We start from the raw sequence: 15716 nt of genomic DNA, 5'->3' as shown, positions 1-15716 counted from the left end.
ATGAACTCTCTGTAACTGTGTTTTCTCACAACATTATCTTACTATTATGCTGTTTGTATGGATGAGTTGTTTTTTGACCAGAGTAAGCTAGACCAAAAGCATGATAATGTAAAATGAAATCAAGCAGTTTAAAATGAGTTATAGCAAATGTTATCCATGGCTCCTGTAGCTATAGTATTTCAATTAAACCAGTGTATGTTGGACAGCCCTGATGTAGACAACAAACTAATGTATTAATGCTCCCATTCATATGTGCTGTTCTGTTTCAGATAGTTAAAATAGATTGTAGTCTATTAGCATTTGATAGTCACTTAAAATATTACTTAAAAATTCAGTGGTGTCTTCCCCCCTTTCAGTGGTCCTTCTCAGACACAAAGAATGAATGATTTTGCTGAAAACATCACTAATTCTTTCCAAAGCCTGGAATTGTGTACATCACAATGGGCCACAATTTTCTGTAAGGTTGAGTTTATAAAATATTGCAACAACCTTTTAGGAGGAACCTTGAGTTGTGAGTAGGATTGGTGAGTTTGTTAAATTTCTTGGTTGTCCATTTTTCATCCACAAGTTCATGATCAAAGTTAAAGTGAAGGTCAATTTTCATGTGAAAGTTCCCAGTTTTTTTTAAAAAAACCTATTAAAAACAGGGGCACTTTCATTCATGAAAATTGACATGGCACCGTATTTTAAAAATACTTACCTTGTTCTTCTGTAACACTGGATCGCCGTTCTGAAACGATGCCCTGTCTGCTTCTTCCTGGTTTACTTACCCAGCAATGACGAAACCGGCTTCCTCCAATCACGGCGTTGTCTCAGGAAATGATTACCCAGGGGGGGGGGGGGCAGAGCCGTGATTGGAGGATGCCAGAATAGTCATTGCTGACGTATGAAGAGGCTTGCGACGGGCTGGTGAAGCACTGGAGCGGCTTCAAGAAGGAAAGGTAAGTATATTTTAAAAAAACGGCTGAAATGTCAATTTTCATGAATGAAAGTGCCCTTGTTTTTAATAGTTTTTTAAAAAACGGGCACTTTCACATGAAAATTGACCTTCACTTTAACTCAAGAATAATTTAAAACAAGGATTCACAATCTCCTAGTCTGAAAAGTTCTGGATCAGTAATTTCAGAACAAGAGTGGACTAAGCAGTATGTGTAGTCTGTTGTCGGAAATTGACTGCTTCAACAACTTGTGGCCTGCAGAACATGGCTTGGAGAACTTTAATTGTAGAACAGACTTTGTGAGCAGCTTGAACTGCACTCATGACAGAACTTTGAAAACTCAGTCTGGAATAGACCATGTCAGCAACTTGCAGACAGTGGGACAGACTTTATGCTGTAACAGGAGCCTCTTGTAGGAAGCAAACTGATCGGATGAATAGTCCCTTGCAGTATATAGGGAAGCATGTGATGTTTAGCTTTACTGCTCCTAAGCTTTGCACATAGTAGCAAAGGCCCAGTCATTTTGGCATCTGTCTCAGAACTCGGCAAGACCAACCACTAAGCACACTATAGTTTGAAATTAGAGGAGAAGGATGCTTGTTAGTCACCAGACCAAATATTATTGCTTTGAGACACTCAGACTCAAAAAGGTTCATCACCTGGGCTCTGTAGCTTTTTGTTTGTAGGTGACTCCTGTTATATTAACTGCAGTAAAATGTATAATGTATTTGAAGCTTTTTACCTGCAATAACTGAATTGAAGAGACATAAAACTAAAAAAAATGTTCTCACGATTTAGATAGGGCATACAATCTTAAACAACTTTCCAATTTACTAATTTTACCTAATTTGCTTCATTCTCTTTTTATCCTTTTGCTGAAGAAGCAGCAGTGCCCTACATAGAGCTACCTGAATGCACATGGCATAGCCAATAGCATGAGGCACATATGTGCAGCTACCAATCGGCAGCTCATGAGCTTACCTTGGTATCCTTTTCAACAAAGAATAACAAGAGAACAAAACAAATTAGGTAGAAGAAGCAAATTGGAAAACATGTTCCTTTAACCCCTTAATGCTGTTAGGACGTTCAATGCTGTCCTTACAGCCCTAGGCTTCAATACCTTTAGGACAGCATGGAATGTCCTAACCAATCTGCAGCTTCCTGCGCTTTCAGAATGGGAGCTCGGACTGGGGGGGGGGGCGCAAGCATCGTAGGCAGCCCCCCATGATCCAATCCCACCCTTGAAATCACAGGATTGCATCAACGATTGTGTGATTTCATTTTTAAAGCAAGTGTTTACATTGGAATTTTGTTCCGATGTTAAACACTTGGCCCTGGCATAAAGGGGTTTAGTATGTGATCATTTTAAAGTTAAAATATGGGATGTACAGTGTGCACTGCTTAAATTATCAGTATGTTGTAGTTTCGGGTTGTGAGATGGTTTGCAATCCTGATTATATATTTATTTTATAGATGCTAATCTCTCGACTAGAAAAAAATAAGGGAATGAAGACAGAAGAAAGGAATGAGATCATGAAAACGCTTAAAGAACTAGATGAGAAGATTTCTCAGGTGAAAGATGAATTGAAGAATCTTTCTGCACCCTCAAAAGTGAAGTCTAAAACAGAGGTACATCTAGCTTTTTTTGGGGGGGTGGGGGACTGTGGTTTCTGCAGCACATTTGTTTAAATTAAACCTTAAAACAAAATTTATGCTTACCTGATGATAAATTATTTCCTTTCGGGATGATGATAGTCCATTGGTTAACCTTTACATGTGGGATATAAGTCCCATCATTAGGAGAGTCTAAGAACCCACACACAAGAGCTTCAATCCCTCCCACCTCCCATCTCTCCTCAGTTCAACGTATAACCGAGCAGAGAGAACTATACAGATAGGTAGGAAAGACAAAAGCAGGGTTTACAAAGGTGCAAATTAAAGCTGTTGCCCAAAAAAGTGGGTGGGGGCTAGGGACTATCATCCTAAAAGTAAACAAATTATCAAGTAAGCATAAATTTCCTTCTTAATACAGGGAGTGTCCACAGCTGCATTCCTTACTTATGGGAAATAGTGAACCTAGCCGCCAGGAGGAGGCAAAGACACCCCAGCCAAAGGCTTAAATACCTCCCCCACTTCCCTCATCCCCCAGTCATTCTTTGCCTTTTTTCACAGGAGGTTGACAGAGAAGTGTCAGAAGATTTTGGAGTAGTTCTTTAGGAAGGGTATCTACCCTTCGATATGGGACTGGAGGTTTAAGTTGGTCAGCGCCTCAGTGAGAGCAATTGATGAAAGCTAGAGTCTGGAGATGCAGGGAGAGTCTTTCTGCGAAACCATCCAGACTCATATTAACGGCTCCTAAGCAATCAGCGTTGACAAGTTTTGCTGCCTGCTTTTCTTCACTCAAGTCCATGTCAGGAGCGATGCTACAGTCTGTCACACTTGAAGGACCGTGTTTCTGTTCCACGGCATAGGTTCCGGTAAAAACTTTACATTTTTAATACATATGTTAACCCTAGAAGACAGGGTCACAGTGGGACTCATTTAGCTTTATGGAATCAAGGGTTAATATCTCCTGAGGGGGATTGTTCAACAGTGGAGTGTTAATCATATTTGTTTGTGATTTATGCTGCTTATATGTGTGAGATATTTTGGGCTCATAGGCTGATATGGAACGTACAGGTTGCTCCTTTTCTTTGAGAGCTGCACAGTTTTATTAAGCATGGGACACTTTTCCTTTAGCAGGTGCGGCCCTGCATTGCGCACCGTGTGACTGGGAGTGGTCACGGTTTCCATTTCCTATTCATGACCAAGTGACTACGGAGAGGAACGAGTTTTCTCTACACTGTCTGGGTCATAGGAGGTGGTAGGTGCCCCAGTCATTGGGGGGTATAGGTGCTGGTTGTTTTTCTTTGATTTATATAAAGTTACCTAGTTATGGAGGATTCTGATTTTTTTTTTTTTTTAGAAGATGAGACGTCTACGACAGAATTTGATACTTGTGTATATTGTGAGGAGGCCCGGGTAATCCAGCCCTCTCAATTATGTTTCATATGCCGCAACAGGGTGTTTATATCAACCAGTGTTGAGATGTTAGATGCCACTGAGCCTTCCGCCTCTGAGGACTCTTCGTCCTGTGAGGTGTGTCCCCTAAATTCATCTGATCCTACACATGCAGCTTCCTCTTGCGCCACTATTCCTCCTCCTCCTCCTGGAGGGGGCCTTTTTCCACCAGATGTTACTGCGCAGTTCCATATGGCGATGTCTGCAGCCTTAGCCGTTTTGCCTCGTACGGCTACGCGCAAACAAAGGGTTAATCCATGCACTCCTGCCCAGGAAGCATCGTGTAAATTGACGTTTGTATCCGATCAGTCATCTGAGGATGCAGTTCTCTCTGAGGCTTCAGAGTACGGATTTTCTGGGTCGGAGCCTGCTGCTTCTATTCCTCCGGCAGAGGAGGGTTTTGCCTTTAGATTTTAAGTAGCACGCCTGCGCTATCTTCTAAGAGAAGTTTTTATGATATTAGAGATTCCTAGTACTGATCTGCCAGTCAAATCTCAAAACTCTCAGAGGGCGGATTTGATTAAGGCGGATGGGGGAGGATGGAGATCCTCTTCCCTTTTGTCTATATTCCTTTTTTAAGTAGGTGTACACCTACTTCCACCTTAAAGTGATTTAAAGGGACATTCCTTCGAAGTGTGTGCTGGTCCTGTGACTTTCTTACTAGTAGTATTGCAGAACCTAGGTTGGCGGAAGGGGCCAGTCCCAGGTCCTATCTTGGATCTAGTTGGGGGACAGACGATCGCTCTTTTCAGACGCTTGTTTTAAGGACGTACAGGACCCATGGGTCTTAGAAGTTATAGCTAGGCTTCAAATCTCAGCCTCCCAGGATAATTTCCTTCTCTTGACCCTGTCTTTCAGACAGATGGAGGGAAATCACTTCAGGTGGGTGTGGGTTTTGTTCTCCTTTGGAGTCATTGTCCCAGTGACTATCGCAGAGTGAGCTTTGAGCTATTATTCAAACCATTTTGTTTGTGGTCCCACAGAAAGAGGGAACTCCCGTCCTATTTGGGTCCTAAAGTACTTAAGCAAGCTTATCTTGTCTCCTCGTTCCAGATGGAGACTATAAGGTCCATTTTACCCTTGGAGGAGGAAGAGCAGTGCAGGACCACTGTTAAGAAAGGATATCATGCTTTTTTATTTCTCAGGGAACATTTCCGGTTCCTACGGTTGACGTTTCTGGACCAGAAAATTGCTACTCCGTTTTGGTCTGGCTCCTGCTTCTAGAGCATTTTATGAATCTAGGGATTATTTAGCAGTTGCCAGAATTTGAATCTAGTGGTAGATTTCCTTGTCTATACGATTCTGGTACAAATCGCCATCGGCTCATCTGATAGCAGACCATTAGGGATTTCATCTGTCTTCCCTGTTCCTCAGGGATAGTAGACTATCTTGACCAGAGTTCTCTGGTGTAGGGCGCCAGGGTGGGTTCCTGGATGCTTTTTTTTGTCTATATAGGCTTGTGGACATTTTTCTATCGGACTTGTGAAGTTGGCTTCAGCAGGTAGTACCCTCCAGACCTCCTTCAGGCCATTGCTGGCTCTGTGTTAGTGGTAATGATTTGTCATGTCTTCCATCTTGGACTTCACTCTCTTTTTGCCAGGGCTCATCTCAGCCGAGGCTTGGTGTATGCTGAGGCAGTGGAGCTGCGCTGTTTTCATATATATTTTAACAGATTTTCCTGAACTACTGGTTGAGAGAATCGCTCTCAAGTGTTTTGTCCAGATGATCTTGTCTTGAGGGACATCTTTCTTAAATCATCCGGGGCCAATTTGACTTTGGTCGCAAGTCCGTCAGGATGATGAGGGCATGGGGTCCGTTGACTCAGGAGGTTTCCGTCCCAATTACTTTATGGATCTTCAGCCAATCTTTTTGTTCTGAAGGTTTAGACTACTGGGTTAGTCCCAGTTTTTAGATTCTAGTCTGTCTTACTCTCAGTGGCTTAGATCTCCATCTGAGGGTAACGAGAGACTCCCTAGTGATGAGGGTAGTATCTCGGGTTTTTTAGTGGGCGGAGGCCCACTGCTGCTTGCTATCAGCGATTAACTCTCCGGGGGTAATCATCCAGTACGGATGTCCTTTTCAGACATTTCTCTTATCTGGGGATAAGGTTGTCATCCAATGGGGTTTTGGATATTTGTCACTGGAAGGGGTCACCGGATGAAAAGCTCAGGACGTCACGTTTCAATACCAAGTTTCCCGCAGAGGGGTCGTGGCTCGGGATCCTCAGGTGGAGCTAATGGATACATTAGTGGTGCCTTGGAGGTTCAATACAATTTTTCCTTTTTTTGACGTATCCATCCTTCCTCGAGTGGTGACTTAAACCTAGCAGGAGGAGGCGTCAGTGATACTGATTGTTCCGTCGCGACCTCGAGGTTCGAAGTTTAGTGGGGATGTCGTCTTCACCTCCATGAGGGTTACCTTGTCGCAGGGATCTGCTGGAACAGGGCCCCTTTGCTTCTTAAGATCTTAATTCTCTGAGGCGGACTGCATTGAGATTAACGTTTAGCCAAGAGAGGTTTCTCTGAGAGGTTATGGTCCTTTCCTTCCAGCGCATAAGCTGGTTCCTCGTCATCTATCTTAAGGTGTAGAGGACCTCCTTCTGTGAAGAGCGTGGTTCGTCCTGGCACACTATCAAGTCTGCCAGGATTCTTTGCTTTCCTCCAGGATGGTCTGGAGAAGGGCCTCTTAGCTAGTTCCTTGTTGTGACAGTTTTGGCCCTGTCTTTTTCTGGTCTAGAGGCTTGCTGAGCTTCCGGATGTAGAGTTTCTTTTTATTTTTCTTAGGGTTCTGACTACGATCAGGCCGGGTGATCTGATGCTCCTCCGTGGAGCTTAGATCTTGTTCTTAAGGTTTTGCATTGGGCTAATTTTGAACCGATGCATGAGGTTGGCATTAAAGGGACACTAAACCCATTTTTTTTTTTTTTTTTTTTTTTTTTTATATTTTTATTGAGGTTAAAGATAAAGTAATACATAGGAACCACATACATAGGCCTCCAGCCAGTGGGGGCGGTTTAGCAAAGTATACATCACTGTTTATACACAGAGCGTTACATCAAAAATAGAAGGTATGCAAACATTTCAGACAATAAGAAACTAATAACCATAAGCAATTCCAAGAAATGTAATGTAGTCTAAGTGGTTAATGAACCTGTGAATCAACCTCAGATTTTAAAGTTTATGGTATATAGGACCCCTTTTTAGGTCCTCACATCTGTATCTTCTTATTAAATTCAATAACATATAGGGTCAAATAGAAGCCCTTGTTGCTAGATTGGTGCAAAGATAAGTGAATAGAGTGTGGGGGGGGAGGGATTATTATATAGGGCCCTTTTTGGGTCCTCCAGACTATAAACATATACCTATATCACAGAAAAGTTTATCAACCACAACTATAATGAAGGACTCTTATGTATTTTTTTTAGGGGGTCTTCGATGGGATCTGTGTCCCTTAGCTTAATAAATAAGCTCCAAAAAGGGGGGGGCGGAGCCTAGTAATATGGAATATGAGTAAAATAAAATAAACTGATGTCATCAGCCATATCCAGGCATGATCTAAAATCTGGTATATAATTCCTGCAACATAGCGACTTAAAGTGTTAAGTGGGTATATGTGCCTTAACAAATTGTAGCATAAGGTAGCTAAGGACTCGTATTAACTTTGAGTAATGGATGTTCTGACTGTCCTGTAGCGTTGTAGGAGGGAATAAATGATATCCATTAGTTATATGATATGGTGGTACAAATATGCACCTATCTGTTAAATTACTATGGTGCATATCAGGTGGAATCTAACTAGTACGTCGCCAGACTATCTGCCTCACAATATCCTATAGGCTAGAGGCGACATAGCATTTGAACAGGGTGTTTCCATTTGAGCTTCCCCCCAACATGTCAAGGGTATATATACTGATGGGCTAACCTGGCGCCTAGGGTAGCCCGATAAATAATTTTGTACTTACTCCCACTTAAGTTAAATTACTGTATAGCACTGAATAGATAGAGAGCATTGGAGGTGAAGTATTTTGCAGTTTGATCGTTTCCAACAAAATGGGAATCACAACCTTACCTTCAGATAGAAAAGCAAAGTTTTGGACATAACCTATACCATATCATAAACTGTAACAAATGGGAATATGCAGGTGGTAATGTATTCACACACAGAAAAGAATATGCTACTTCCGTCAATGCACACAATAACCAAGTAGTAGTGGCATACATTCCTGAATAAATATGGGACATCTTAATCTATTCCGAGTGTCCTAAGTAGATGAGATAAGACCATGTAAGCCACCCCTCTATACCTAAATATCTAACTAATTTATAATCCTAGTCTTAATCAGATATTCACTTGTACACGTATTAGAGAGAACTATATATTAACAATAAAGCTTGAGTAGGAGAGTTTAGAACAGAACCACATGTTAAATTAAATGCAGAACAATCAAAACAGTAAACTATTTGGGACTCAGTTAATGTAACAGCCTTCGGCACTTGGAGAGAGCCGAGGCATAAGTGCATTGGGAAGTGTCTACCAGTAATTTACAGCTACGGTGTCATGGCAGCAACAAAAAGCAAATTTATCTAGAATCAACCTTTTCAGCGTTACAGACTGAAACGCATCTTAGACTAATATAGTGGAGGTAAAATGCTATATATTATAACATTTCAAACATTACCCAACATCTAATACTCCAAAATGCTGAAAGATAAAAACAGAACATTACACATATGTCCCTAAGGTATATCGTGTGTGGCATATGTTACAGGGCCTTCATAGGTTATCCAGGAGCCCACAAACATACAGTATTCAGCTTACATTATTAGATAGCAGTGGACATATCCCAAACCAGGCATTTCTAGGTTTTAGCTAGGCAGACAGAATGAATATCAATTTATATAGAAAAGAGTAATGCTAGGTATAAGTGAGCCGTAATATTATTACATGAGATATACAGGAAAGTTCTGCAGCTGAACAACTGGCCATTTATATGTTGTCCCTAGAATCATGAAGTGTGCATTAAAAGTATCCAAAGCAGTGTATGTCAGAAACATAATTGGGGCTTGTCAAAAGATCGTTTAGACCCCCAGATCCATCCTGCGATGTTAGATATCTCAGCCGATGCCTTCTCTCATACCGGACCTGATGTTGTTAGGGTATTCAGACATGTCTGGAATTTTATTCAGCTGTGAATAAAAGCGCTGCGTAGATAAATTGAGCAGGGTCCCATAGTGAGGAATTAATTTCCCATCATACACCGATCTTCGTGTGTCTTTATCTGTGGCCCCCACAACTTCTTGAGGAATTGTGCTGTAAGTAAAGTCTAACTGTTTGGGGGCTAACTGGCTTTCATACCTCGAGCGTGATGTCATTATCACTAGTAGATTTCCATACTCCGGCATGATATGTCTCAAGATGCCATCCGAGGTATAGTCAGAGTTGACACGTAGCTCCTGTATGTAATCGCCGTTGGTTGGGGGCATTACCGAGATTAGAGAGTTCTCTGGGAGGCGGCCTCTTGTATAGCGTGGGTCTGCTTCAGTTGTAGGGATCGCGGTTTGTATCTGCGGTATGTCAGAGACAGCTGGCCCCACGATATGCAGTTCAAGCAGCTGAAGCGGTCCAGTGCAAGGGTCTACTATGCGACCCAGATTACAATCTTCTTTGTTCCCTTTTAGATCGCCAAAGGGGGTCACCTCAATATCACTATAGTCGGGTTTAGTTGCAGCATAGGCCCTGCCATGTTGTACTGGATCTGGGCTTGTGGGTGAAGATTCCGACCGTGGTATATAGATAGATAATAACGTAGTGAGGTCTTCTTCTAAACTCCGAAAATGCTTCTCTAGGATCTGTTCTGTATACCTTTCCCATAGATCCAGGGATTCCATGCTGGCTTAGATAAAAGCACCTTCCTACAGCTCCACGTGGTGCAGCTTAGAGCAGATAAATCTCAGCAGCGTGTTTTTAAATCTTTTTTATTTCTTTTCTTTAAGAGGGTGATGGATCAAGTTCATAGCCTTGTGTATCCCAATAAATCTATTAATCTTTTATGATTGTTTTAGGGCATATAATTGTATTGAAGAGCCAGGAGCTCCATGAGAACACGTCTGGCTTCTTCTGTAGCTGGCTCCGCCCCCCTTTTTTTTTTTTTTTCTTTAATGATTCAGAGCATGCAATTTTAAGCAACTTTCTAATTTACTCCTATTATCAAATGTTCTTCATTCTCTTGGTATTTTTATTTGAAATGCAAGAATGTAAGTTTAGATGCCGGCCCATTTTTGGTGAACAACCTGGGTTGTTCTTGCTGATTGATGGATAAATTCGCCCCAATAAACAAGTGCTGTCCAGAGTGCTGAACCAAAAATAGCTTAGATGCCATCTTTTTCAAATAAAGATAGCAAGAGAACGAAGAAAAATTGATAATAGGTGTAAATTAGAAAGTTGCTTAAAATTGCGTGCTCTATCTGACTCACAAAATAAAAGAAATATGGGTTCAGTGTCCAAGTTGTTATCTTGGAAGATTCCTTTTCCATATAAATATGGCTTCTGTGTAAAGAAGTCTCTGAGACTGCGACTTTGCAAGGCGACCCTCCTTATCTGGTGTTCCATGATAATGGGTCTGTTCTGCGAACCTAGTTAGGATTTCCTCCTAAGGTCGTGTCAAATCGCAGCTTCAATCAAGAAATTGTGGTTCCTTTCTTATGTCCTATTCCTTCTTCCTTGAAGGAACGTTTACCACATAATATGGATTCATACCTTGAAGTTCTATCTTCAGGCTACTTAGGAATAGACAGATTTTTTCTCTCTGTTTGTTACCTATCTGAGAAACGTAAGGGTCAGAAGGCATCTTCGACTTCCTTATCTTTTAGTTGGAGTATCATCCGCTTGGCATATGAGACAGCGGGACACGAGCCTCCTCAGAGCATTACGGCTCATTCTACGAGAGCAGTGTCATCCTTTTGGGCCCCTTAAAATGAGGCCTCTATGGATCAGATTTGTAGAGTGGCTACCTGGGCCTCCATACTTTCTTTTTCCTAAATTTAGTTTTTTGCTTCTGTGGGAGCAGCCTTCGGGAGAAAGGGTTTTGCAGGCTGATATGCTCTCAGATGGGGGCCTCCTCTCCTTTTTGCCCTCCCGTTAGCATTCAGCTTCCTCTGGAGCTTGGGTATAATTTCCCACAGTAAGGAATGCAGCTGTGGACTCTCCCTGTATTAAACATAAATTATGCTTACCTGATAATTTCCTTTCTTTCTGTACACAGCTCCCGCCCGTGTTCTCCGATGGGTGGCCCTAAATTTTAACTTATTCTTCTGGCACCTTTTTCACCCTGATATTTCTCCTACTGTTCCTTGTTCCCTCGGCAGAATGACTTGGGAATGAGGGAAGTGGGGGAGGTATTTAAGCCTTTGGCTGGGGTGTCTTTGCCTCCTACTGGTGGACAGGTTTAGTATTTCCCACAAGTAAGAAATGCAGCTGTGGACTCTCCCTGTACAGAAGGAAATTATCTGGTAAACATAATTTCTCCAACATAGGTGTGTCCGGTCCACGGCGTCATCCTTACTTGTGGGATATTCTCTTCCCCAACAGGAAATGGCAAAGAGCCCAGCAAAGCTGGTCACATGATCCCTCCTAGGCTCCGCCTACCCCAGTCATTCTCTTTGCCGTTGTACAGGCAACATCTCCACGGAGATGGCTTAGAGTTTTTTAGTGTTTAACTGTAGTTTTTATTATTCAATCAAGAGTTTGTTATTTTAAAATAGTGCTGGTATGTACTATTTACTCAGAAACAGAAAAGAGATGAAGATTTCTGTTTGTATGAGGAAAATGATTTTAGCACCGTTACTAAAATCCATGGCTGTTCCACACAGGACTGTTGAGAGCAATTAACTTCAGTTGGGGGAACAGTGAGCAGTCTCTTGCTGCTTGAGGTATGACACATTCTAACAAGACGATGTAATGCTGGAAGCTGTCATTTTCCCTATGGGATCCGGTAAGCCATGTTTATTAAGATAGTAAATAAGGGCTTCACAAGGGCTTATTAAGACTGTAGACTTTTTCTGGGCTAAATCGATTCATTATTAACACATATTTAGCCTTGAGGAATCATTTAATCTGGATATTTTGATAACAGAATTTATGTTTACCTGATAAATTACTTTCTCCAACGGTGTGTCCGGTCCACGGCGTCATCCTTACTTGTGGGATATTCTCTTCCCCAACAGGAAATGGCAAAGAGCCCAGCAAAGCTGGTCACATGATCCCTCCTAGGCTCCGCCTACCCCAGTCATTCGACCGACGTTAAGGAGGAATATTTGCATAGGAGAAACCATATGGTACCGTGGTGACTGTAGTTAAAGAAAATAAATTATCAGACCTGATTAAAAAAACCAGGGCGGGCCGTGGACCGGACACACCGTTGGAGAAAGTAATTTATCAGGTAAACATAAATTCTGTTTTCTCCAACATAGGTGTGTCCGGTCCACGGCGTCATCCTTACTTGTGGGAACCAATACCAAAGCTTTAGGACACGGATGAAGGGAGGGAGCAAATCAGGTCACCTAAATGGAAGGCACCACGGCTTGCAAAACCTTTCTCCCAAAAATAGCCTCAGAAGAAGCAAAAGTATCAAACTTGTAAAATTTGGTAAAAGTGTGCAGTGAAGACCAAGTCGCTGCCCTACATATCTGATCAACAGAAGCCTCGTTCTTGAAGGCCCATGTGGAAGCCACAGCCCTAGTGGAATGAGCTGTGATTCTTTCGGGAGGCTGCCGTCCGGCAGTCTCGTAAGCCAATCTGATGATGCTTTTAATCCAAAAAGAGAGAGAGGTAGAAGTTGCTTTTTGACCTCTCCTTTTACCGGAATAAACAACAAACAAGGAAGATGTTTGTCTAAAATCCTTTGTAGCATCTAAATAGAATTTTAGAGCGCGAACAACATCCAAATTGTGCAACAAACGTTCCTTCTTTGAAACTGGTTTCGGACACAGAGAAGGTACGATAATCTCCTGGTTAATGTTTTTGTTAGAAACAACTTTTGGAAGAAAACCAGGTTTAGTACGTAAAACCACCTTATCTGCATGGAACACCAGATAAGGAGGAGAACACTGCAGAGCAGATATTTCTGAAACTCTTCTAGCAGAAGAAATTGCAACCAAAAACAAAACTTTCCAAGATAATAACTTAATATCAACGGAATGTAAGGGTTCAAACGGAACCCCCTGAAGAACTGAAAGAACTAAATTGAGACTCCAAGGAGGAGTCAAAGGTTTGTAAACAGGCTTAATTCTAACCAGAGCCTGAACAAAGGCTTGAACATCTGGCACAGCGGCCAGCTTTTTGTGAAGTAACACAGACAAGGCAGAAATCTGTCCCTTCAGGGAACTTGCAGATAATCCTTTTTCCAATCCTTCTTGAAGGAAGGATAGAATCCTAGGAATCTTAACCTTGTCCCAAGGGAATCCTTTAGATTCACACCAACAGATATATTTTTTCCAAATTTTGTGGTAAATCTTTCTAGTTACAGGCTTTCTGGCCTGAACAAGAGTATCGATAACAGAATCTGAGAACCCTCGCTTCGATAAGATCAAGCGTTCAATCTCCAAGCAGTCAGCTGGAGTGAAACCAGATTCGGATGTTCGAACGGACCCTGAACAAGAAGGTCTCGTCTCAAAGGTAGCTTCCAAGGTGGAGCCGATGACATATTCACCAGATCTGCATACCAAGTCCTGCGTGGCCACGCAGGAGCTATCAAGATCACCGACGCCCTCTCCTGATTGATCCTGGCTACCAGCCTGGGGATGAGAGGAAACGGCGGGAACACATAAGCTAGTTTGAAGGTCCAAGGTGCTACTAGTGCATCCACTAGAGCCGCCTTGGGATCCCTGGATCTGGACCCGTAGCAAGGAACTTTGAAGTTCTGACGAGAGGCCATCAGATCCATGTCTGGAATGCCCCACAGCTGAGTGACTTGGGCAAAGATTTCCGGATGGAGTTCCCACTCCCCCGGATGCAATGTCTGACGACTCAGAAAATCCGCTTCCCAATTTTCCACTCCTGGGATGTGGATAGCAGACAGGTGGCAGGAGTGAGACTCCGCCCATAGAATGATTTTGGTCACTTCTTCCATCGCCAGGGAACTCCTTGTTCCCCCCTGATGGTTGATGTACGCAACAGTTGTCATGTTGTCTGATTGAAACCGTATGAACTTGGCCCTCGCTAGCTGAGGCCAAGCCTTGAGAGCATTGAATATCGCTCTCAGTTCCAGTTAAACACTAAAAAACTCTAAGCCATCTCCGTGGAGATGTTGCCTGTACAACGGCAAAGAGAATGACTGGGGTAGGCGGAGCCTAGGAGGGATCATGTGACCAGCTTTGCTGGGCTCTTTGCCATTTCCTGTTGGGGAAGAGAATATCCCACAAGTAAGGATGACGCCGTGGACCGGACACACCTATGTTGGAGAAAAGATTATATCGGCAGGCACTGTTTTAGACACCTTATTCTTTAGGGGCTTTCCCAAATCATAGGCAGAGCCTCATTTTCGCGCCAGTGTTGCGCACTTGTTTTTGAGAGGCATGACATGCAGTCGCATGTGTGAGGAGCTCTGATACTTAGAAAAGACTTTCTGAAGGCGTCATTTGGTATCGTATTCCCCTTTGGGCTTGGTTGGGTCTCAGCAAAGCAGATACCAGGGACTGTAAAGGGGTTAAAGTTAAAAACGGCTCCGGTTCCGTTATTTTAAGGGTTAAAGCTTCCAAATTTGGTGTGCAATACTTTTAAGGCTTTAAGACACTGTGGTGAAATTTTGGTGAATTTTGAACAATTCCTTCATATTTTTTCGCAATTGCAGTAATAAAGTGTGTTCAGTTTAAAATTTAAAGTGACAGTAACGGTTTTATTTTAAAACGTTTTTTGTACTTTGTTATCAAGTTTATGCCTGTTTAACATGTCTGAACTACCAGATAGACTGTGTTCTGAATGTGGGGAAGCCAGAGTTCCTTCTCATTTAAATAAATGTGATTTATGTGACAATGACAATGATGCCCAAGATGATTCCTCAAGTGAGGGGAGTAAGCATGGTACTGCATCATTCCCTCCTTCGTCTACACGAGTCTTGCCCACTCAGGAGGCCCCTAGTACATCTAGCGCGCCAATACTCCTTACTATGCAACAATTAACGGCTGTAATGGATAATTCTGTCAAAAACATTTTAGCCAAAATGAACACTTATCAGCGTAAGCGCGACTGCTCTGTTTTAGATACTGAAGAGCATGACGACGCTGATAATAATGGTTCTGAAGGGCCCCTAAACCAGTCTGATGGGGCCAGGGAGGTTTTGTCTGAGGGAGAAATTACTGATTCAGGGAACATTTCTCAACAAGCTGAACCTGATGTGATTTCGTTTAAATTTAAGTTGGAACATCTCCGCATTCTGCTTAAGGAGGTATTATCCACTCTGGATGATTGTGACAAGTTGGTCATCCCAGAGAAACTATGTAAAATGGACAAGTTCCTAGAGGTCCCGGGGCTCCCAGAAGCTTTTCCTATACCCAAGCGGGTGGCGGACATTGTAAATAAAGAATGGGAAAGGCCCGGTATTCCTTTCGTCCCTCCCCCCATATTTAAAAAATTGTTTCCTATGGTCGACCCCAGAAAGGACTTATGGCAGACAGTCCCCAAGGTCGAGGGAGCGGTTTCCACCTTAAATAAACGCACCACTAT

General features: G+C 42.5%; 1 protein-coding gene across 1 annotated transcript in view; it reads left to right on the top strand.

The window, feature by feature from the left end:
• RBM27 (RNA binding motif protein 27) overlaps window positions 1–15716 on the top strand; it is a 647841-nt gene that overhangs the window by 371758 nt on the left and 260367 nt on the right. The window contains exon 17 of the mRNA XM_053719279.1: window positions 2412–2567. Within this exon, the coding sequence (XP_053575254.1) occupies window positions 2412–2567 (156 nt within the window). The remainder of the gene's footprint in view (window positions 1–2411; window positions 2568–15716) is intronic.

Source organism: Bombina bombina, chromosome 6, assembly GCF_027579735.1.
Source record: "Bombina bombina isolate aBomBom1 chromosome 6, aBomBom1.pri, whole genome shotgun sequence".
NCBI classification, from domain to species: domain Eukaryota; kingdom Metazoa; phylum Chordata; class Amphibia; order Anura; family Bombinatoridae; genus Bombina; species Bombina bombina.
This window is presented reverse-complemented; position numbering and strand designations above follow the sequence as displayed.